Source organism: Manduca sexta, chromosome 26 (genome assembly GCF_014839805.1).
Source record: "Manduca sexta isolate Smith_Timp_Sample1 chromosome 26, JHU_Msex_v1.0, whole genome shotgun sequence".
NCBI classification, from domain to species: domain Eukaryota; kingdom Metazoa; phylum Arthropoda; class Insecta; order Lepidoptera; family Sphingidae; genus Manduca; species Manduca sexta.
In genome coordinates, this window is record NC_051140.1 from 14,915,635 (window position 1) to 14,939,121 (window position 23,487).

At 35.1% G+C, this 23,487-nt stretch overlaps 4 protein-coding genes across 4 annotated transcripts; 2 read left to right on the forward strand and 2 right to left on the reverse strand.

Annotated features, from left to right (window-relative positions):
• The first annotated feature begins 1,484 nt into the window (after positions 1-1,484).
• LOC115452442 (histidine-rich glycoprotein) lies at positions 1,485-4,065 on the forward strand. Its single transcript, XM_037443165.1, has 4 exons — positions 1,485-1,735; positions 2,856-3,423; positions 3,639-3,805; positions 3,999-4,065. Exons 1-4 carry the CDS (start codon positions 1,485-1,487, stop codon positions 4,063-4,065), a joined length of 1,053 nt encoding a protein of 350 aa, XP_037299062.1.
• Positions 4,066-5,621: 1,556 nt separating this feature from the next.
• On the forward strand, positions 5,622-7,263 carry LOC115452452 (histidine-rich glycoprotein). The gene is made up of 4 exons (XM_030180993.2): positions 5,622-5,724; positions 5,800-6,555; positions 6,724-6,890; positions 7,060-7,263. The coding sequence occupies exons 1-4, from the start codon at positions 5,659-5,661 to the stop codon at positions 7,127-7,129; spliced, it is 1,059 nt and encodes a 352-aa protein (XP_030036853.1). The 5' UTR covers positions 5,622-5,658; the 3' UTR covers positions 7,130-7,263.
• Positions 7,264-8,535: 1,272 nt separating this feature from the next.
• LOC115452441 (cuticle protein 21) lies at positions 8,536-10,721 on the reverse strand. The gene is made up of 4 exons (XM_037443166.1): positions 10,710-10,721; positions 10,302-10,497; positions 9,514-9,811; positions 8,536-8,639 (listed from the first exon to the last, which is right to left on the reverse strand). Exons 1-4 carry the CDS (start codon positions 10,719-10,721, stop codon positions 8,537-8,539), a joined length of 609 nt encoding a protein of 202 aa, XP_037299063.1. The 3' UTR covers position 8,536.
• Positions 10,722-11,877: 1,156 nt separating this feature from the next.
• Positions 11,878-16,148, reverse strand: LOC115452453 (cuticle protein 7). Its single transcript, XM_030180994.2, has 5 exons — positions 16,047-16,148; positions 14,934-15,150; positions 14,344-14,423; positions 13,359-13,525; positions 11,878-12,342 (listed from the first exon to the last, which is right to left on the reverse strand). Exons 1-5 carry the CDS (start codon positions 16,056-16,058, stop codon positions 12,243-12,245), a joined length of 576 nt encoding a protein of 191 aa, XP_030036854.1. The 5' UTR covers positions 16,059-16,148; the 3' UTR covers positions 11,878-12,242.
• Between the last annotated feature and the right edge of the window lie 7,339 nt (positions 16,149-23,487).

Consider the following 23,487-nt stretch of genomic DNA (forward strand, 5'->3'; position numbering starts at 1 on the left):
CGGCCTATAACAGGAGCACTTTCCCTATCTTATTTGAAGAGTTCTGTGAGGTAATGGGCTATGAGATAGCGTCAAACAGGAATCCTAGGATAGAGATAAATTAGGCGATACAAACTTAATTATAATTTCTGTACGCTCTTTAGTAGATTCAATAATTATTGAACAAATGAATTATAGACAGCAGTTAAGAAAATATGTCTTACTTAATAGAAAGATAAATAATAAGAAATGTAAACAGATCCTAATCATTCATGTTGTTAAGTTCTTTAGACGGCCAGGGATCACAAATACCAAATAGTTTCTTGTTGACGAAGGTAGAGTTCCTGCTTCATACATTATATAACAGTATTACAGCAACTATCGTTCAGCGATACAGTTCAATTTGTTAATGATTTCAGAAGAAATGGGCGTTGCGTTGTGAACGTTTTTTCCAAGGTTACTGAGGATGTAAAGATTGTGGTAGCCCTTTCCTTTCATATGAATGATTGAGCCATACTACAAATATGTACATATTACGTAAAGATATCGTATAGCCCGTCTCTCATGTTACAGGTGAACCAGATTTTCATTTGTATGCGTGAATGAAATTGCACACACATGCAAATTTTTATTCAATAACATATAAAACCAGTTTTTGATACAGTGCTTATCGATGTATAAAATCCAATGCATCTGACACATCCAGTATCAGTTGCAGTTGTTTTCAGAAAGAGAACAACCAACATGAACAAGGTAATATTAAAAAGAAACTTTATTCGGACTTTTTTTTGTTATTTTATTAGTTCATTAAAAACAAGAAATTTCTCCATACTCAACTAAAATGATATTATGATTACTATATAATTGATGCCTCATTTAAGATAACCTATGTGGTCTACACATAAATGGAAAAGTTCACTAATCTCTAAATACTATGCTATAAAATAAAGAACAATTTGTTTGGAAATAGAGTTCTAATTTAATATAATACTAATAATGATTTTTCCAGTTCCTCGCGGTTATCGTTCTGCTAGCAGTAGGCTACTGCGAGGAGCACCAAGGTTTCACCCTTCAAACACTCATCAAGCATGAGTCGCCAAAGATAATTGAAACGCAACACATCCTCCCTATTCACACAATTCATGTTGCACCTGTTCAAGCTCTCCATGTAGCTCCAGTACACGAAGTTCAATCTGAAGGCCACTCGATTGGGCATGCCGTATCTTCGCAAAGCATTGTTCGCCATGACAGCCATGGGGAGGCGCATCACGAGGGATCTGAGTACTACATCTCCACTTCTGGTCACGGTATTCAGTCAGGTCAATCCCAAGGCCACGCTGTGTCTTCTCAAAGTGTAATTCGTCATGACTCACACGGCGAGGGACACTACGAAGAACCACACTACATTATTTCTAATGAACATAATGTGGCTTCTTCTGGACTTGAAATCCATTCCGCTGGTCAATCTAACGGTCATGCTATTTCTTCCCAAAACGTAATTCATCATGGCAGCCACGGACAAGAAAACCATGAAGGTTCTAACTATTATGTTGCAGCCTCTTCTGGACACGGTATTCAATCAAGTCAATCCCATGGACAGGCTATTTCTTCCCAAAACATTATCCGTCATGAGAGTTATGGTCAGGATCATCAGGAAAACGCTAACTACTATGATGGTGGAAGACACGAATTTATATCTGGGCACGGTATTCAGTCTGCTGGACAGTCTCATGGCCATGCTGTTTCTTCTCAAAGCGTAATTCGTCATGACAGCCATGGTCAGGAGTATCAAGCAGGCTCTTACTATGATGCTGCTAACAAATATGTAGCATCATCAGGACACGATATCCAGTCCGCTAGTCAATCTCACGGAAACGCTGTTTCTTCCCAAAGTGTAATTCGTCACGATAGCCATGGCCAAGAGTATCAGGATGGATCTTACTATGATGCTGCTAACAAATATGTAGCCATTTCAGGACACGGTATCCAGTCCGCTGGTAAATCCCATGGAAACGCTATTTCTTCCCAAAGTGTAATTCGGCACGATAATCATGCCCAGGAATATCAGGATGGTTCTTCTATGATGCTGCAAACAAATATGTAGCTATATCGGGACATGGTATCCAGTCCGCTGGTCAATCCCATGGAAATGCTGTTTCTTCCCAGAGCGTAATTCGTCACGATAGTCACGGTCAAGAGTATCATGATGGTTCTTACTATGATGCTGCTAACAAATATGTAGCCACTTCGGGACATGGTATCCAGTCAGCTAGTCAATCCCATGGAAACGCTGTTTCTTCCCAAAGCGTAATTCGTCACGATAGCCATGGCCAGGAATATCAGCATGGTTCTAACTATTATGGTAGCGCTGAACAATATGGACACGGTATCCAATATGGTGGCCACTCAAATGGTCATGCTATTTCCTCCCAAAACGTAATTCGTCATGATAGTCACAATGTTGAAAATAAGGGGGGCTCTAATCATTATGGTGCTTCGCAACAATATGTTGCTTACTATAATCACGGCATCCAATCCGCGGGTCAATCTCACGGTAATGCTGTTTCTTCCCAAAGTGTTATCCGCCATGACAGTCACAATACAGAGAATAAGGAAGGTTCTAACTATTATGGTGCTTCGCAACAATATGATGCTCACTCTAGTCACGGTATTCAGTCCGCTGGTCAATCCCACGGCCACGCTGTTTCATCCCAAAACATAATCCGTCATGACAGTCACGGTCTGAAGAATTACGAGAGATCTAACTATTACGGCGCCGGGCAGCGTTATGGAGCACAATCTAGTAATGGTATTTATTCATCGGGACAATCCCATGCCCATGCTGTTTCTTCCCAAAGCGTAATTCGCCATGACAGTCATGACCAGGAACACAATGAAGGATCTAATTACTATTTTGCCGCTGCCTCCGGTCATGGTGTTCAGTCAGCCGGTCAACACGGCCATGCTGTTTCATCTCAAAACGTAATTCGTCATGATAGTCATGGTCAGGATTATAACGAAGGCTCTAACTATTACGCTGCTGGTCATCATGATACAGCCATCTCTGGTCATCAGTCAGTAGGGCAATCCTATGGACACGCCGTTTCCTCACAAAACGTAGTTCGTCATGAAAATCACGGTCAAGCTAATCAAGGCGGGTCTCACCACTTTGTTACTGTCCAGCAAGCATCGGGACACGGAATCAACTCAGCTGCTCAATCTCACGGTCACGCTGTCTCTTCTCAAAACATTGTTCGTCACGACAGCCATGGGCAAAGCCATGGAGCGGGCCATCTTCTAGTCGCTGCTGAACACAGTCTTGCTATTCCCGTACATGAAACTATAATTGCCCCAGTCCACCATGTTGTCCAGCAGAGTGGGCACCACGAGGCAGCTAGCCATCAGGAATCACACCACGAAGAATCTCACTACGTAGACTACTACGTAAGTGGACCTTATTGTCATATAAATTCTGTATAAAGTAATCACTTTGATGCTATTACGACTAATCTTTGTGCCATATATTGTTATATTCTACAAGGTATTAGATTTAACATGAATAATAGTAATAATAATTATATTAATCATTGCCCTATCTTATATATTTTGTATTTAAATTTGTTGAATGAAACTAACGTAACTACTCCTTATTTTTCTAGTCCCACCCTAAATACGAGTTCGAATACCAAATCAAGGATCCTCATACCGGCGACAGTAAGTTCCAGCACGAGGCTCGCGATGGTGATCATGTGAAGGGTATCTACAGTCTGCACGAACCCGACGGCTCCATCCGTACAGTGAAATACGCTGCTGATAAGAAGTCTGGGTGAGTCAAAATCCATTACCTGTGGGCACATTTTATAACTGAATTATATGTAAGAGGAAGTTACATCAATCATTAATTATATTTATGCATAAAATAATGCAATTACACATTTTTATATCTAAGTATATTAAGTTACTGACATAATCCGCATCTCATTATACGTCTAAAGTATTTCATGGCTTTTCTTTTATAGATTCAACGCCGAAGTCCAGCACTCAGCCCCCACCAAGCATGATGAGACTCATTATAACCATCATTAATCAACACCATATATGTATTAACTAATTCATAAAGTGTTGTTATTAATTGTTGATTATATGATTTAGACTTATTTACTGTTTCATTTAGCGATTTTATAAAAACCTTACGTGTGATGCTCGTCTCTTCGTGAAACCGATATGCGTAAAAAATCTGTCTACACGCGAGTTACATATTTTAAAGTGTGTAGACGTGCACAACATTTGGATTTAAAACAACAACATTTTAGATGAGGTTAGGAAATCCGTTTCCTCCGATCAATCAGGCATAGAAAGTAAGCTTAATTAATGAAACTTACTGATTAGTAAGAGACTATTTATGATTAAAATCTATAATATAACATAATATAAATACAACTGGAATTATCGTGTTAAAGAATTCCATCTATTTAATTCAATTATTTCTTTTAAATACTTTAAAGAGTTCAAGAGCAAGTCTTAAATACGTTGTACATACTTTTGTTATTGTATCATCGTCAATATCTTTGTCTTCATTTAGTAGTTATCGCAAAGCAACTAATAGAATAAAAAGAGCAAGATAAAAACTTGTAAATGTAGATCATGGCTTGAAGAGAGTCAATGCGTACTAATTCACTCTCGTAACAAAAAATATGGCAATGACACCGTTAAGGTCACTTTCTGTAGACACGACAGGCTTTTAATAAAGAATTAGGGTGCCTAGTCTATTTAAAAATCGTCTTAGCATTTTTTTTTATATGGAATTTGGTAAATTTCATATGAATTTGAGAAACACTGTGGTATAAATTTTTGTTCAGCATCAGACTATGATATTCGCATATGCGTCATATGATAATTAAAGTACTTACTAATCGATTACATGGATTTTATTATCACCCGAGTGTTCAAAGAAATTTAGGTGTGTTGTCAATATTTAAGGAATAGAAAAGGGTTTATATCGAGTATGCTTCATTTTAGGTAATGAATACGTAAAAAATGACACACTAAAAAGTATATAATTTTGAGTAATTTTATTGGTACCTGCGTTCATATTTTAGGCTTTAGAACTTAATTTCTTTATAACTTTCATAGAACGATCATCCAAATGTATGAATTACGAAGGACTGTACTTATTTGTGACATCCATATTTTACCAAGTTTACATTTCTAAATTAATTTTAAGCTTAGTGAAATGCTTCATGTTTAAAAAAAATATTTATTGTATATATGTTTGGAATTCAAATTTATACTACAAATAATTGAATAATGTAGATTACCTACTTATCTACAAGTGAAATCGAGCTTAACCGAAAAAGCCAACATGAAGGAAACGATGAAACTGAAGTTGAATACTAAATGGAATAAAATTTCTATCCGCTAGTTTCAAACCTATTAATTGTGCGCACAGAACATTTTAGAGAGTTTATACTAAAAGATCGGTTTAAAATGTTCATTATTATTAATCAGAGCATCCGCATACAAGATCGGTAGTCTAGTTACTAGACTGACAACCTTCACATTGGTTACATAAATTACGTCATGAAGTCCGCGCGCGTGTTGGGTTACAAACATGACGCCCCGAGCCGCAACAAATCTATTCAATACTCTCTCGTAACGTCTCCGGTATATATTGAGCTAATGACTATGTTAATTCATCAGTTCAACCGCGGAAGTCAAAGAAGAAAGAACAACATGTTAGCAAAAGTGGGTGTTTTAGAAAAAAAAAATGTGAAATAGAAATTTTGTGTTTTGGATTGTCTAACGAATTTGTCTTTGCAGGTTTTGATTCTTGCTATCGCTGTTGCGGCGATTTCTAGCCAGGATCATGCTTACAACCACAAACGACTTTTTCACCACGCCAAGGAACACAAGCATCAGAGTTATGAGCATGCCCATCCTTCGCTTAAGTTGAGAGCACCTCAAGAACCTGCGCCAATTAGTGAAGAACACCAGCCTGAAAACGAAAGCCACGGATATGTGTATGCTCATGTGCCTGAGAGTCATGGACACGTTTACGAACACGCGCCAGAAGGATATGCGCATGCGTACGAACATTCATCGGAAGGACACGGACATGCTTATGAACACGTTCCCGAAGGACATGGCCATGCCTACGAACATGCTGCCGAAGAACACGCACCTGAAGGACACGAACACGCCTATGTCCATGTGCCAGAAAGCCACGGTCATGCTTATTCATCACAGAGCATCGTGCACCATCCTTCAGCGCATCACGAAGAATCTCACGAAAACAGAGACGAGCACGCGTCTCCTGTTTACCAGTATGTACAGGAACAAAATGAGGAAGCCCATCACCCTGAACCTGCTCCCCACAAGTACCATGCTGTACACTACCCTGCCCCTGCACATCATGAGGTTGTTTCCCACAAACCAGTGCCTAAACCCCAACCTCAGCACGCCTCATCTCACGAAGGTTTCAGCTTCCACCGCGGAGTCCAGCTTCATCAAGCCCCTGCCCACCACCATGAGGAACCCCACGTACCCATATCCGAAGACGAACCCGTTGACTATTACGTGAGTGTTTTCTAAAATGATGTAAAATTTATTAGATTCCACTACCAATTTTATAGCAACTTTCCACCCATTTATTCTGATCACGCAGTGATCCGTTTAAATCACAATAGTGTCTGTACAGTAGACGAATTCAAAATAACTTATGTAAATGCACTTTTACTATTACAGGCCTATCCCAAGTACCAGTACGAGTACCAAGTAGAGGATCCTCACACCGGTGACAACAAGTTCCAGCATGAGATCCGTGATGGTGACAATGTAAAGGGAGTGTACAGCTTGCACGAAGCCGACGGTTCCGTCAGAATTGTTGAATACAGTGCTGACAAGCATAACGGGTAATATTTGCTTTTCATTTTTTTTAATTAACTATAAGCAAGCAACAGCAATGGGTCGGTATATAATATAAAGTTGCTATTATTATTATCTCTATTATATAGGAGTGTTACATGATTTAAATTAAATATGAAGAAAATAAAAAATAACAATATTTGCTTTACATTACAGATTCAACGCGGTGGTGAAACACACGGCTCCCGGCCAACACGTCCATATCGAAAGCCATCATCAAAACTAAACTTCGAAGACTGATGTTGGATTTTTATTAATTTCGTGCCTATATAAATAATTATTGTTGCCTGATTGTTACTAGATGTGTACGTAATCCTTTATTATAATAAAGCTTATTTATTAAAATTGAATTTTGAAAAATATTGACTTTAATTTATTATCTTCCCAAAGTGTTATTGTGGGATCTCTACAATTAATAATGATCATCATAGACAATCCTTTTTTTAAATGATTTTAATAATCTTAAGATTACTGGCTGCGGTAGAAAAAATAACCAAGTTCAGTGGTTAAACCCATCTATTTATAATGTAGGTATAGGATGCCTTTATATAATGCCAAACATATTTGTCAAAGCCAACATAGGCAATATACCCTGCAATACCATGTAGACGGTCTAAAATAATCACGCTAGTATAAAAGGTGCAATTTTATCTGTAATATTACGTTAAGTAAAAATAATGATTAATAAGCTCCTTGTGGTAAGTGAATAAACTTCTTTATTCAACCAATGACATTTAAAAAAATATGGTCACTAACAAGAAAACTGATAACTTCGGAAAAAATATATAATTAAGTCTTAATCACATAAAAAAGGATATAGAAATACCAAGAAATCCTTGTTTTTTTATTGGACAGTGAGCTAACTAGCAAGAAGTATCCCTCAATGTCGTAAAATTTCTCGTATAACAACGGTTACATACCTATGTAACAAAAAAAATACTTATAGCCTCTTTAAGTCACTTTTATATTACTATTTAATACAATTTATTCGTACGCAATTTTATGATCTAATAGAAAACTGTATCATGTGATTGCAAATACAATTTTCAGTTAGTTATTAAATTGGATTATTTCTGCTTCATAGAAAACGTTATAATAAAATTGGACGATTAGAAGCGAAAGAATCATTAAAGCACGCTGTAGGAAGTGTTTGTACGTTTTGAAACTGTTATACAAGAAACCATTTAATCATTTCTTTCATTTTGAAATGCATTGTGGTTACAACGAGAACTTGTATAGTTCATTATAAAATATCAAAATGTCCTAAGACGTGAGTTGGTTCTGGTCTTAAACAGTAAGTAACATTATGATTATGATTTAAAAACTGTTTTACAGGTGGCTAGATTCTTTTATAGATTACTTATGATATTCCTGGGATAACGAATCTATTTCAAAGTTCGCATAAAAAAGAAGGGACTCTTTTAACCATTTTAATTTTTAACCCTCAAATCATTGACGTTCGGATGAATTTAATATTTTTCAAACAGCGATTAATCAAAACGCTATTTAAAAATATTAATTGGTTTTTCAAAACATCAATAAGTTGGACTAGCACAAATAAAAATCTATGTAAGACTTAAAAATATATTAAGAAGGTAATAGTGTAACAAATTTAACAAACAGAGGTAGGTGCTTAGTGATGGTAGTAGTGGTGGGAGGGCTCGGCTTGTTGATAGGTTTGATGAGCTGGCTCAGCATGCTTTGAAGGCTCCGTGTGTTTCACAATGGCATTGAAACTGCAACAGATAATCAAAATAGTTAAACTTTTTGCGACGGATTTATAAGGATAAATTTCTGGTTAATGTGAAGAAGCAATTGAAGAATACAACATTTCACCATGCTTTTCTAAATTTAAATTTTTGAACAAACGTTACTACAAAGTTTGAAAAAAATGTTTTGTAATAATTGAATGGAAAGGATGATAAACAACTGATTTGAAAATAGCCATATCCTCATAAAGGATTCTAGATTTAGCCATTGGTTAGCTCTAACTTATATTGGTCTATCATTACTTAAATACATGTTAATGCTCCAATCCGGAATGTTAACACACATAAACTATATTGATGCTTCAATAAAAAAACCTATTTGGTCTACGCAAATGAAAGTACTTTGTAACTAATAATTGAGTTTTTCCGTGTCATGATCACTGATTTTAATTGCAAAAAAAAGTAGAAATTGTATCATTGTAACCGAATTGAATCAGTTTATAACATTGTTGCTTTTGTAGAAAGTATTACTTTCAACAATTTTTATATTACCAACTTGAACTTTATTATTTAATGTATTATGATCGATGGTGTTATGAACAGTTGAGTACTTTTACATAGTATGTCTTATAATTCCCAGTACACTAGCTGCCATATTCTTGTCAGACCATAAAAGCGCACTGTACACAGGTAGAGTAAGTGACATGGTAGTATAATAAAATTCTAACAACACAACTAACTATACCAATATAAGAGATTTGGTAGGGTAGTTCCGAAATTAATCTACTTAAACTGATAGGGTACTCAGTAATATTGTAGGACAATAGTTGACTCTACTGTTTACTCTACCCGTGTCCACCGAGATACCACAGATTTCATAGTAAAAAAATATGTTTCTCACCCATTGTGTTTGTCAGCAGTGTATTCCACGATACGGGTGGAGCCATCAGCTTCGTGCAGCGAGTAGTAGCCCTTGACCACGTCGCCGTCGCGAGTCTCATGCTGGCTCTTCTTGTCGCCCGTGTGCGGGTCGGCGATTTCGTACTCAAAAGCGTATTTAGGGTGCGCCTGAAGATATTTTATTATTACATCAAATGGTGTTTTTACTCTAGTGTTCTTAATTTTCAATGATTTAGTGGCAATGTAAAAATTTTCTTGACATTGTATTTTGGATTCTATGTAGGAAAAACTCGCTTCGTCTTATATGAATAAAGGTGAAGTTCGGATGCACTATTTGCGATTCTGCCTGAGCGTTCGAAAAAGGTGTAATTGTATGATGCCTTGTGTATATGCTTGGTAACTGAACATTATGTAATAAAATTATGGTTAAAGAGCGTGAAACAGTATGCTGTTAAAGTAATGGTAATTTGCATTAAACAATTATATAGTGCTTAAGTATCTTGAGACCTAAAAATATACGTATATTTAATTAACTACTTTCGCAGATTTTCGACGAGTAATTAAAATAATTGTGGTTTAGTTTTGGACGGTAAACCAACAAATTCCATTTTTAAATATATCTGTGATTTAAATTATAATGAAATCTGCTCGGTGCTTTATAGTTTTATATAAAAGTAAAACTTACATAATAGTCGACTTCATGATCATCCTTATAATATTGCTTTTCGGGAACTTTATGTTGGAGAGTAACGTGATGGCTAGGCACTTGCAGCTCCAAAGTTCGGGCACCGTGTAAGTTGACGATGGGAGCAGCGTGGTGCACTACTGGTTGCAGCTTGACGTTATGGTTACCATGGTAACCATGGTCGTGCGATATCTCATGCCTAACGATGGACTGAGATGAAACCGCCGGTGCATGTCCTTGATGTTTATAGTGATAATCCTGGGCACTTACTGTAACTATAGCTAGAACGACGACCACGATCTGTTTGAAAAATATTAGTTTATTAACAATCGTTTGAAAAGTTACTCATATGTTTACTAGAAATCTTGTTTACTTTTACATTAAATAATATATTTGCTAACAATATTGAATGATAAATAATTAATTTTCTATCTTATACAATAGAAAGTTCTAAGTGTAAATTGCGTTTTTAAAGATGTTATTACAATTACAGAATTACACGAAACACTTACTTTGGAAAACATTTTTGTTTACTTGAGTATGATACGAAGACAGTTATGGAATGATATCAATGCGCACTCTGCCAGGCTTTTATACTCATTTTTTGGAAAAAAGCTTCTCTCAGGTCAACATATTATTACGTGTTGCAGTAAGGTTCATTATGGTTAATGAATCCATAAACGAGTTTTTGAACCGACCCGGTTTTACGCCACAATCTGGTTACATGTAAACGATAAAAAATCGTAGCGTCACTGATAAGCGATCCATTCAATTCACGAAATCTTGAATGCAATATATTATTATAACAGTATAGATTTCCGAAGCTAAACATAGGTTTCTTTTGTAAAATATTCAAAACTCTGTTTTATTTCTCAAGAGTTTGTCAATATTTTTATTATGAAAGGATAGTTTTCGTTCTGGTAGTACGAGGGAATCTCAAGAAGCTGGATAATCCCGATTTTAACAATATTTTATTACGTACATCACGCCGCTATACTCGACGGGGTTGGCAGAAGACCAACTACAGTATCCGCTAATCGCCATATGTTTCGCACCATACTTATATTGGACACAAATTCTAGACTCCGGTCTGATACAGAGCAGAAACCTCAATATCATTTTGCCCGACTCGGGATTTGAACTCGAGACTTCAGAGAGAATACCGCGCACGCAATACGACCACGCAACACTACCGGCGCAGTCATCGTGTCACCCATTTTCTTTATTGCAGCTGAATGGAGACGAGCATGCTGCTTGCTTGATGGTAAGCGATACTAATTCCCATTTTTTTTAACCTTACGTTTATTAGCCCGACAAGGGTCGGCATACAAATATAACGGACTATTGGGTGAGCGCTTGTGGTGCAACCCTTGACTACTACCTATAAACAGTAGACAGACCATACAGAACTTTGAACTACAAGACGTATTAGAAGTACTGCGTCACTCCTCTGCAATCATCGCCTTGAGACATAAGTTCTCAAGTCTCATAATATCCCATTTAATGATACTAATTGTTAGGTAGGTAGTATTTTGATAAATTAACTTTTTTATACTTAACGTTTAATAATATTTTGCATCTAAATAATCTTTTACTTTTTTATTTATATTGTGATATTGGATTATCTAACAGCTCCTTATATAATATTTAGTATGTGGATAATGTAATAAAACATGAAAATCTATGAAAATATGTATATTAATTTACAATATATCAGTCACAAATACCAAAACCTTTGTCCAGCACTCCGTAAGCAACGCGTCCAACGTTTCATAATATGTATGCCGCAGTTGAAAACAGATACTTATACACTACAAAAGAAAATAATATACAAAAGCTATCTAATGATGTTTTGCGATTAGCGAAAGAATAATCTATTTTGGGCCGTAAGTCCCTGAACACATGTTATGAAACGCTCTGCAGATGTACACACATATCGGCGCCGTTTTAACGAAGCAGTCATGTTTCGTGGTCGCAATCCGTCCGTGCTTAAACTATGTAGTAATAAATAGTAGTCGTGGTTGCGGGCGGTCGATAGGTCGGGTTTAGCCGAGGTAGTGTCCGTGACCATAGGCCGGGGCGGCGGCGACCACGGCGGTGGCGGGGTGCGCTGCGTGACCGTGCCTGCTCACTACCGCGTTGAAGCTGAAAATTTGCAAATAATAATATATTTTACCTTTGTTTAATTGGTAAAGTTGAAATAAGTAGGTATCGGTTCTTACTCTTAACATTAACAGAACAATATCTGCCCTGTTTTGTATAATATACTGTCCCATAGGTAACCACGGGCCTTTACTATTGAGACGGTTTAGGCTTTATTCTACCGTTAGTTATTTACCGTTGTTGATCTAATGTAGATTGACAAACTTCACATACCTTCGAAATTCTTCATAAAAAACTGTTTATAATTACATCGAATCTAACCTTATGAGTGAGGTCTTACAGCCATCGTCCATATAAGACATCGAATAAAAAAAAATCCCAATAAGTATGTATCCTTAAATGTAATGCGCTAGTAACAAATTGAATATTGATGTTATGAATAGTATCACTCTGCGTGAAAAGGAATTATAAAAATCTTTCATAAGTGACAAATTTCGATTCCAACGCCGACTATCAATTATAATTGCTTCGCGTAAAAAGCGAATAAATATCAATGGACATTTTCGCATTTGTCGCGCAATTAGATAAATGACGATGTATGTGATTTATTTAGATTGCAAGACATTACCTTAAACAGAAAACAGATTTCCTTCCATTCAGGTATTTAATTCGCACTCAACTAGACTTCACTAAAAATAGCTACACGAATAAAAAAAATGGTATGAAGCCGTGACTATGACGAGTTTTGTATCATTAAATTGTAATAATCGTAAGTATTTGATACACATTTTTGTTTTAGTAAGCCACGGTAAAGTACTTATATTGCATCTGTATTCCTATTATGTTATTTTCTAGAACGATGAGAAACATTTGGTGAAATATCTAAACTGAGAAACTACTCAACGGATCTGAATGTTTAGTATATAGGTAATCATCTTTTAAATTACCCTAGAGTCTACCTAAACCCGGAAAAGTACACAATAGTACTAGAGATATTTCTCGGGTGGAACCGCGAGCAAAATTTATCATGCCATAAGGTGGAAGTAATTTTCCCTCACCCATTATGGTCATCGGCGGAGTAGTTGACGGTACGGACGGTGCCATCAGGCTCGACCAGCGAGTACTGTCCCTTCACGACGTCGCCGTCGCGCGCCTCCCACTGGCTCTTCTGATCGCCTGTGTGGCCGTCAGCCACTCCATAGTTGAACTGGTAGCGGGGGTGGGCCTGGAATCAAAGAAAATATCTTGTAAATATTATGTTATCTATTTCTCTGAATTAAGTCGTTTTTTTTTTAATATAAGCTCATGTATTCTAGGGGAAACTTGCGATTGGGATGCAGGTCTGCAGAGGCCCGGTGAAGAGTGGGTAATAAAATGGGAGACGGAAGAGTAAGAAGTGGGGAGGATGGGAACTTCCTAAGATTAGCGGAGGGAAATAGGAGGAGAAATGTTTACCCCTTTAGGCCTCCAAGTGATTTTGGAACCAAACTCTGGATGATATGCTAAGCGCCGCGACAAATATCCCCCCGTGTATGGAATAGAGACTTATGGTATTCTAGGGCCAGAAGGTTGCCTTAAAGTAGGCCGATAGATACCTTTATATTACGGAAAATTGGCAAGGAAGGTACAAGCCAAGTTATTCCTTAAAGAGTTGTAATTAGTGCAATAGTTTGCAGAACTTTTTCCATCCCATACTTTGATGATACCCAGCCTGTCACGATATTAATCTATGTGAGTTGATAAAGTCGTCCAAGTCTTGATTTCCCGATCTGGAGTTTGAACCTAGTAGAACTGGTTTCATAAAATAAATACGCCGCGCTGCACTACACTAATATGGCGATACAGTATTGCATATCAATATACATTATATTCCAACTTGCAAGAATTTGTACAAATGCCTACACGATAGAAATAAAAAAAAACAATAAAGGTTATACTTTTAAGTAGTTAATCACTGTCCATTATTTATAACTGCAACGAATATTAACTTAATGTTTTAAAAACTTTAAATTAATCAATCTGAAATCATAGTATTTCACTTACATAGATTTCAACAGGGGCGGCTGCGTGGCCGATGGCTGTCCGCAGCACTGGCGCCGCGTGCGCCACGACCGCACTGTGTCCTGGAAATTAAAAGGTATATAACACAATTATAATTAGATTCTGCAATACATAATGTGGATGATAAATTGGAAATTTACACAAGAATAGAATTTAAAATGATTTGGCGTCGGTTTCCCGAGATATTGCTCTGACTAAACATCAACCAAAGTTGGCAAATGTAAGAAAGCAACAAACTATTACAATAAAGGTTTTGTAACGCTATTAGCTTATTTTTAAATTAATAAAGGTTTTCACGTACTTTATGTTCATTGAACGCTATAATGTGTATATCCGTTGTTTTTGCTATATAAATAAATTTAGTCATGCCAATATTAAAATAATTAATTTGGATGCCATAAAAAGTGCCGATGGTTTTAAATTAAAATCTTCATTTAAACCTCATTTATAGACACCTATCTAAATACACTAATGTTACCTTTGATACCAGAAATACAAAACTTACATACATCAACTTTGTCAGTCAGGCAAAGAATTGACTATAAACGAATATACAGTTACCCCATCCATACCTAATCCGAAACCATAAGCAGGAGCAGCAATGGCCGGGGCGGCTGCGGCGTAGCTATGCGAGATGGCGGGCGCGTAGCCGTGCGAGATGGCCGGCGCATAGCCGTGTGATATGGCTGGCGCACCGAGCACGATGCTCTGAGAGGACACCGCGCCGCCGCCGTGCCCCGCTAGGATCCCTGCACGCGCCACGCTCAACAGCCCACACACGATCACTACCTGTTGAGTTATAATTTCATGTTATAAGGCACTATAAGTACAAGTATGAACGGATAAGTTAAGGTGCGATTATTCTATGGAGGAAAGATGAACAGAAGTGTTAAAATTAAATTTTAATAATTAAATACATTAAAAATTTTAACATTTTAAATGTATTTTATTGATGTACTAACAAAAAAGTTCTTAACGAACAGTTATAATACCAAATCATGCAATTACACTTGAGCTGGAACAATTAGATATAAAAAAGGTAGTGTTGATGTTTGCGATTATTTTAATAATTGTTCAATAATTTTCACTTTCTATTTGGATCATTTTATATAGAATTTACAATAATTTCTTTACAAAATACTTGAATAAAGACGCGCACACAAATACTACATGTGGAAAATATTGAAATAAACTCTATCATCAAATGTTATTTGATTAATTATTTACATTTTTCATACACTTTATTGCAGATAATTCAGACATCTGTAAGTGTAAAAATATTATTATAGAAAAGTTTTAAGTGTAGGTGATTAGGTAAAAGATAAATAATTAACTGTGTACTATACCAAAAATAACTAACTAGGTACCAAAGATTAGACAAATGGTGAGATTTTTCACAACGGTAATTAATCATAAAAATTTAAAAGAACATGACCGTAAATTATTATTAGAAATGAACAAAAGACAAAACAGTAACATGTTACAATAACAAAAGAAAAATAATCCTATATTTTTCCCGAAAAATAACTTTCAAAAACAATGTTCCATGAAATTCAAATAGGGAATGGCATTAAAACCTACACAGTTACTTCGTTCTTTATTGTTTTTTTTTTATGTAAACACTACCATAAACGCACTAACTTTGACTTACAATTCATATAACATTTTTATAAAACCATCATTACCTTTCCGAACATTTTCTTACAATATTTGTCTAAGTCTAAAACTGTACGTGACGCTGAGAGCTAGGACTTGTTGTGTGCCAAAATGTAAGATAACTGAGGCTTTTATACAGCCTGTATGTCCTATACATACAGGCTAAGGGTCCCGGGTGTGTCGTGTGCGCAGGAAAACGTACTTAGTTACACATATCTGCTAGGCGTTGCCCGCAAACTAGATAGTTGTCACTATGTGGACATGCCTTAGGAATGTTATGTTAATAGATTGCTAAAATACATGCATATGTATGTAGGTCGCTTTTGTCAGATCCATCTGGAAATCTTTAGGGTAGGCCTATGTTCAACACTAAACTTCATGTAACTGACGATGAGATTGCTAAAATAAATATAGAAATCATTGTTGGGATCAACAAAAAATATAATTTCATGTTTTATAATACGTAATTCTTAAGTCATGGAAAATGTAGGAACTTCTTTATGAGTTGGAAATTGTTTTGAAAAGATTTATATAATTAAATCACATTAAATGTCGGAAATCTACGAGTAAAATACCTTACGATTCCGATTACAAATTGCCGACTTCTGTTTCTGTAAAAAAAAAAAAAAAAAAATTGTACAATCCGCTTGCGTGTCTTATCCATACTATATTAACCGCAATGTGTCTAAGAATTGACATAAGAGCACAAAGTACGCAACACGACCACATAAAATTTTATAAATGTACAAAATAAATTAATCTAATACATTGTGCATTTTATAATAATCATATGTACCGGCGTAAGTGAAACTAAACTTTGCTGCGTTACTATAGCATTTTAATTGGAACAGTTCCGCAACAGAATTAAGTCAAGGATAGCTTGTGTTTTGTGGAAGTTGTTATTAAATAAATTGCTCTGATAAGGTAATGCCAAATGCGTTCAATAGACAAGTGATTTTTTTATTGTTTTACTTATACTTTGAAGTGTGTTGTAGATTTTGTCGGTATTTGTAGATTTTTAAAGATATTTTTATAAATCAGTTGCAGCGAATGTTTTCTGAAATAAATTATACTAAAAGGCACATACCAATTGTACTTATAAAGGTGAATTGTTTGATCTATTCCCGGCAAAGATTATTTGCTACAGGATAAGGAGATAAGCAAATCCCTCTTTTATTTAGTACACAAACCGTACCCCGACCTTTTTGAGACATCAGATATTAAAACTCTTTATCATCACAATTACAAATTTATTATATTAATACGTGAAAATAAACTTGGTCTCCGTTTTTAAGCATGTAGCGCGCACGGGGATTGTGAGGTTTAGCATAATTAAAGTTTATATAGATAAGGAGAGCAGTAAAATCTAATCTAAACTATTTTAAACCATATTATAAATCATGGATGTTTGTACACACATTTAAAAACAAGAAATGTATAAGTGGTCACAATTAACAATACTTGGTATTCAATGAATGCGTTACAAATGTATTAAATTTGACTACTGGAAAGCTTAATTATGATAAATACATGTCCATTATAACATATTAGTCGTAGTCATCCTATCGCAGACCAAAGCGAGCCTATCTTCTCCCCATACTTTTGCATTTCATTTTAAATAATTCATGTTACTGTTTGTTCCTTGTCTTATAATTATTCAGTTTAAAAAAAAATATTGGAAATTATTAAAAAGATCTAAAAAGCTAACACCGTAATTAAATAGTTACCATGGAAAAAGTATATCGCGTTAACAACTATGTCCATAGAAGCAGAGGGTCTACTTCGAAAAACAAACATCGAAACGTCATTTAATTTTACTACCAAATTCACACAGTCACCGTTCTGTAGCTTACCTTAGAAAACGGTGGAACTTTATCCTCGTAGATGGTTTCAAAAAGGATAGTATAAGTTCTTACAAATTTCATGTCTGAAATATTGCGATGAACCGATCGGATCCGTCGTCGAATCCGTCATCGGATCCATAACACTTCTTAGTAACAAAATGTGCGATCCGTCATCCGAAACTACGGATTTCGTTTTTCGAAGTAGACCCTCAGTTGTCCGGCCATTATCTCAAGAATGCAATGTCGTGATCACGAATATTATTTATACGTTCTCACAACTTAAAGCTCGAATGACATATTGTGAACCAATTTGTATATGATAAGTAGCATGCAAGGTTAAACAATTACCAATGAACATACCATATGAAATGATATTTACCGAAATAACTCGAAGGCAATGGTCAAGAAAATGGCTTGGCACATACTGCATAATACCGTTCGTTTTAGGAAAATATGTATGCTATAATTTAATAAGCCTTTCGCAATAGATCAATCAACTTATTATTTTGTATGCTTTAGTTAAGTAGGAAAATATTCGTTTCAACCGCTTATCGATTTTGCATTTAATTTTACAAAACCTAAATGCTATGTCCCTAGTAAAACTATTATACACATTATAATCTATTAAAATTGTTCCATGGCACTATTTCAAGTGAATTTTATCAAAATTGACCAAATGCCTATACGTATAGGTGGAAGAAAATAACACTTATTACAATAAGTTACTCGAATCATATAACATTATATGTAAAATAAAGAAGTGTAAGACTGGAACAAAATAAGTATCAATAAAAAGTTATTAAATCATTACTGGCCCTATTGCCACTACTTCTACTCTAAGAAAATTCATCGCAGCGTTACATCACAGTTTCAGTCAGAAATACACTCAAGCAGACATCATGTTCACACTAACCAATAAAATAAATCAGAAAAGTTCAATTTCTTTGTATAATTTTAAAGTAAACAACACCTTAGGCCGCTCTGTCATCATGAAGGCTGTAACCTCTTCGAAACGTCAGAAGTGAAAATCAAATACCAATACATTAAATCGCGATAAGAAAAAAGTTTTTTTCACACCTGATTTTTAGTCTCTTTTTATTTTATATCTGCTACTAACATTGGCAAAATCACCGATAAATAAACGGTGGTAGCCATAATATAAAAACAAGAAAGGAAATCGAGATAGAATCCGCAAACTACTTTTCCTTCAGTGAGGGCCTTTTGCAAAATAGGTAAGGGTGTTTTTTGCATGTAAAGCTATTTTATACACTACATCACTCCGCATCTCAAGATTTCGATGTCGTAAGTACTCAACATTACGTCTTTTAACTATGCGTTCTCTATGCATGCATTACTGTCTCAAAAATAGGCCTAAAGATGACAACTAATTAGCTCCCCACAAAGCTTTCTCATCATATTTGGATTGGAACTCATTATAAAACGTATAAATCAAAACATATTTTTTGTGACAAAATAAATCTTCATATTTTACATTATAAATTCACTACGATTGTAAAATTATGCTAATTCGACGACCTCGTAGTAAAATAACATATAATTACTAATGGTTGAATGAAACAGATCGTGAATAAAATTAATATCCTACTCCGAAAATAGCTTGTAATTTAGTCAGCAGTGCATTAAAATTAGACTTGAGCTAAACAACATTACATTAGTTAAGGTACGGTTTTGTATCTGGCGGTTAAGCGGTATTTATTATAATTATGGGGTATTGCTTTAGCTACGCAGTTATGTCATTTGTGACTTGTGTCGGTATTTTTTTTATACGAGCATAGCACCCTGACCCCACTGAACCTAATAAGAAGAGTAAAGTCCAATAGAATGTCGACTGACGCGAGATTACCCCTCGACAGTCTACACTATTATGGCGGCCTATTAGAACCAGACATACACAGGCTGATTCCGGATCGCAACACACTTACATGGGCCATATAGTGGGATTTAACACCTTGTGTACAGTGGTCGCTATCCGATATATCATCCTACCACCAACAAGGTCTGGTAGGCGGCAAAAAACTTCTCTGTGCATATAAAATAAGACTTTTCGCTAAATATACAGTTGACAGGAATTATACAAATTAAAATTGGAACATTCCTTCAAGTCTGCAATTTGCTTGTAAGTGACATCCCGAACCATTAAGTTATATTGCTATAAATAAACAATCAACATGTCTCAACATTATTTCTGCTCTTGCACAATTCAAACAGGAAACAAAGCCAAAATCTTATAGTTAATATTTATATATATTTGTGAGCTGACAACAAACTATTTAAATTAAGCTATATACTAATTTTGTTTTCGGTCTGCAATCGCATAAGAGTAGAGCGATTATAGTTAAACTAGAGATTATATTATTAATGTATCTTCACTCCGCTCTCTTATCGTAGTGCAAACGCATCCTTAATAGCTAGGCATGCTACGTGTTTATAACGTCTTTGATGTTATTCGCGGCCGCTGACTCATCTACTCGTAAATGTTATTAACCTCGCCGTCTTTATACCCTTTAATGGCACAACTATTTTACGCTAGATTATGTTGTTTGAATAATTTAGTTTAAGACTCAGATATAGACTTTATCGTATATAATTAAAGCGGCATTTGATTGATTGGGCATGAATGAATGTTAAAAAGTGGTGTTTCATTACAATATTTATAGAGTTGCGTAACGTGTATCGGTTGGATGCATTATTTTTTAGATATTTGCTATTTGTATAGTGTTTGAAATACTTCTCAATAGTATGATGAATTCTATTCAAATACTTAATCTCATATCCCTCGTGATGACTATCACTGCGATAACCTTTCTTATCATCTTAATATTTTTGCTCCGAGGCCCTTGATTGTTGTACGGCGCCTGACTTGAAACTGCATCTCTGTATATTAAATACATGTAACAGTATTCACAAGATAATTGATATTTTCCCAACGTATAGTAAGGTAATTTTAAAATTAACCACACATAGTGACCGTAATGTGTCATTTATAAAGATACCGCAAAATTTGATTCGTGGTTTACCACAAAAGAAGTAAAATTCTATAATTCAGGTTTAATATGCTACATATTACATGATATTACGTATATTTTCATGTAATGTATTTATATAGAAATTATTGAAGTATTTTAAGGTTGAAATTAGTAACATAGCCCCATAAATCAAGCAAAAACAAAGTAAAAAATTTATTAACTTAAAATTTTAACTCGATATTACTTGATATTATTCATGCAATAAAAAACAGTAATATCGAATCACAAACGCTCATCTAATTATTTGATTAAGAAAATTAGTTTATATCAATCAAGTACCAAATTGTTTTTTATTTCGTAACATTATCCATACATAACATCCTCATTATTACAAACAATAAAATTAGGATACAATTTACCGGCATTGAGTTTTGCAATCTATTCATTTGATATGTGGGAACGAATGTACGCCTACAATAGTACGCAATAAGATTCCTCGAAGGATAGTATTGAGTTACTCGCAAAATATTCATGCATCAATAGTGTTCGCTAATTTCTTAATAGACATCCTTGACGTGCTAGTTATGTAGCAATGAAATGTTCGTATTAACGAGGGTTTGTGGGTGGATTGCGTATGGAGATTAGGGGCGAGGATGTAAAGACTTTCTGTATACATGGCCGTCAGAGTCTATTAGTTATACTAAGTACCTATAGTTATGTATGGATACTGTTGTAAACTCTTTTTAACTCTAATAAAACTTCTGTGGTTTAATAGGTGCTATTATTATGTAACTATTATATTTTTCTGTAAATAATAATAATAATGAAAAAAAGAGTTTCTCTGATTGGATTAAAAATACGGATGATACCGAGAACGGGCTTGAACAAAGTTTAATTGTGTATTTAAATTTTAATGCTATGTTTTGATATTACCAGGTTGATAGAAAAAGTAACATATATAGTATATTATAGTATCTATACATATATGTACAGTCACCCACATATGTAATTGAACAAATTCAAAACTTAAAATAGCCTATATACTTGTGTTCTTACCAATATCTGATTCTTAAAAAAAATATAAAATAAGAGGAATTTACTTGACTTCACACAAAGACAATACGCGATATGAAGTTTAGAATTGTTGGCCAAAAAATTGTGGGTGACTGTACTTGCCACAAATTTATGTCTTAATATTAGGCATAACCAATAAACTTGACTGTCTCGGTGGCGTAGTTGTAATTGTACACAGTATGAGTGTGACATCCGTGCTAAGGTCCTGGGTTCGAATCCCGGGTCGGGCCAAAATTATTATGCCTGGGTTTTTCCATCTTAAAAATTACTTAGTATCAGCTCGGAGTCAGGAAGTTGGCGGTGTGATACCCCGGTGCCCCGGAAAGCATGTAAAGCCATTTGTCCTGCACCTGTTTTCTCTCCGGTCAGATTGCCGTCTTACCTGACTATGAGAATGAAGGAACAGAAAGTGCACCTGTGTATTGTGCGTACACTCGTTCACCATAATATTTCCTGCATATCTGACTGATCTTCGTTAGAATTGGTCGCCGTGGTCGAAATTCGGCTAAGAGCGATTAGTCATTCAAATAATTACTATGTATGCGTACTCTTTTCAGTGGCAAAATAAAAAAGTGCAACCTACTATAATATAATTACAACCGCATTCAAAACAAACTGACAAGCAAACTCGGAAGACCTAACAAAAAATACGGCTGTTTTACACCGCAATAACTAGACATTATCATAAAAGAAATCAGCTCTGTCAACTAGAAATGGAAATTATATTGTCATTAGCCGACAGCAAGTGTTAACATGACTATCAGTCAGTCTGCATAAATTAATGTTAGTCGTGCATTATGATGATTAGGCGCTCATTAGCTTGCGACTGATATACTTTGAGTGAGTGATTACAAGAATTAATGACTAAGTTTTCTCGTGACAGATTTGAATTAGTTTGTTCGCTACAAAACGATCTGGTTTTAACTCCATAATCATTTTAGAGAATAATTTAGGTAAACGTTTTTGACTGCTTGGATTTATGGTAGTGAATATGGGCCTGGAGTTCATTTCCAGGTCGGACAACATGTGGGTGTGTTTTCCTAACTAAAAGAAAAAAAGTCAGACATGTCATGAAAAGTGAAATCTTTTTATAAAAAGATATATCTGTTTCGTTATGTAACAAAACTATAAATCCCTATTAGTTAAAAAATTATTAATTGTATTTATTAAAAAATTTGATTTTATGTCTGTAGATTAATATTATATTTGTTTACTTCACGTTACTCAATTCTTATAGTAAATATTAAGGCCTTACTTATAAGAAGAGGCAATAATGAATGGTTAACTCTTTATTTATCATTCGCTATTATTGAATTTTTTTCCTGAAAAATACTTAGGATTATGTGATACACATAATTCGATTTGCTCATCAAATTTAACATAGAATCTTGTAATAGTAAACCGGCAATTTGTGACGATACGACATCAATTTATCCTGATTATAATAGTGAATCATGAATGACTTATTTAATAGGTTAAATCTGGTCGGCGATACGACTAAGAATACGTGAGTGAAATTGTTTTGTTATTTTATTTTTAAAATAGGAGAACCAATAAGACATACA

What these genes read in the sequence shown, in the direction of transcription:
- LOC115452441 (XM_037443166.1), bottom strand. An exon ending in TCCCATCGTCAACTTACACG is followed by an intron (nt 9,812 to 10,301) that starts GTGCCCGAACTT and finishes TATTCATATAAG; the next exon opens with ACGAAGCGAGTTTTTCCTAC. An exon ending in ACTGCTGACAAACACAATGG is followed by an intron (nt 8,640 to 9,513) that starts GTGAGAAACATA and finishes TATCTGTTGCAG; the next exon opens with TTTCAATGCCATTGTGAAAC.
- LOC115452453 (XM_030180994.2), bottom strand. An exon ending in TGCTTATGGTTTCGGATTAG is followed by an intron (nt 14,424 to 14,933) that starts GTATGGATGGGG and finishes TTTAATTTCCAG; the next exon opens with GACACAGTGCGGTCGTGGCG. An exon ending in CCGCCCCTGTTGAAATCTAT is followed by an intron (nt 13,526 to 14,343) that starts GTAAGTGAAATA and finishes CTTTGATTCCAG; the next exon opens with GCCCACCCCCGCTACCAGTT.
- LOC115452442 (XM_037443165.1), top strand. Translation starts at nt 1,485, where the DNA reads ATGGCAGCCACGGACAAGAAAACCATGAAGGTTCTAACTATTATGTTG. An exon ending in ATGCTGTTTCTTCTCAAAGC is followed by an intron (nt 1,736 to 2,855) that starts GTAATTCGTCAT and finishes TCGCCATGACAG; the next exon opens with TCATGACCAGGAACACAATG. An exon ending in CTCACTACGTAGACTACTAC is followed by an intron (nt 3,424 to 3,638) that starts GTAAGTGGACCT and finishes TTATTTTTCTAG; the next exon opens with TCCCACCCTAAATACGAGTT.
- LOC115452452 (XM_030180993.2), top strand. Translation starts at nt 5,659, where the DNA reads ATGACTATGTTAATTCATCAGTTCAACCGCGGAAGTCAAAGAAGAAAG. An exon ending in AGAACAACATGTTAGCAAAA is followed by an intron (nt 5,725 to 5,799) that starts GTGGGTGTTTTA and finishes TTGTCTTTGCAG; the next exon opens with GTTTTGATTCTTGCTATCGC. An exon ending in AGTGCTGACAAGCATAACGG is followed by an intron (nt 6,891 to 7,059) that starts GTAATATTTGCT and finishes TTTACATTACAG; the next exon opens with ATTCAACGCGGTGGTGAAAC.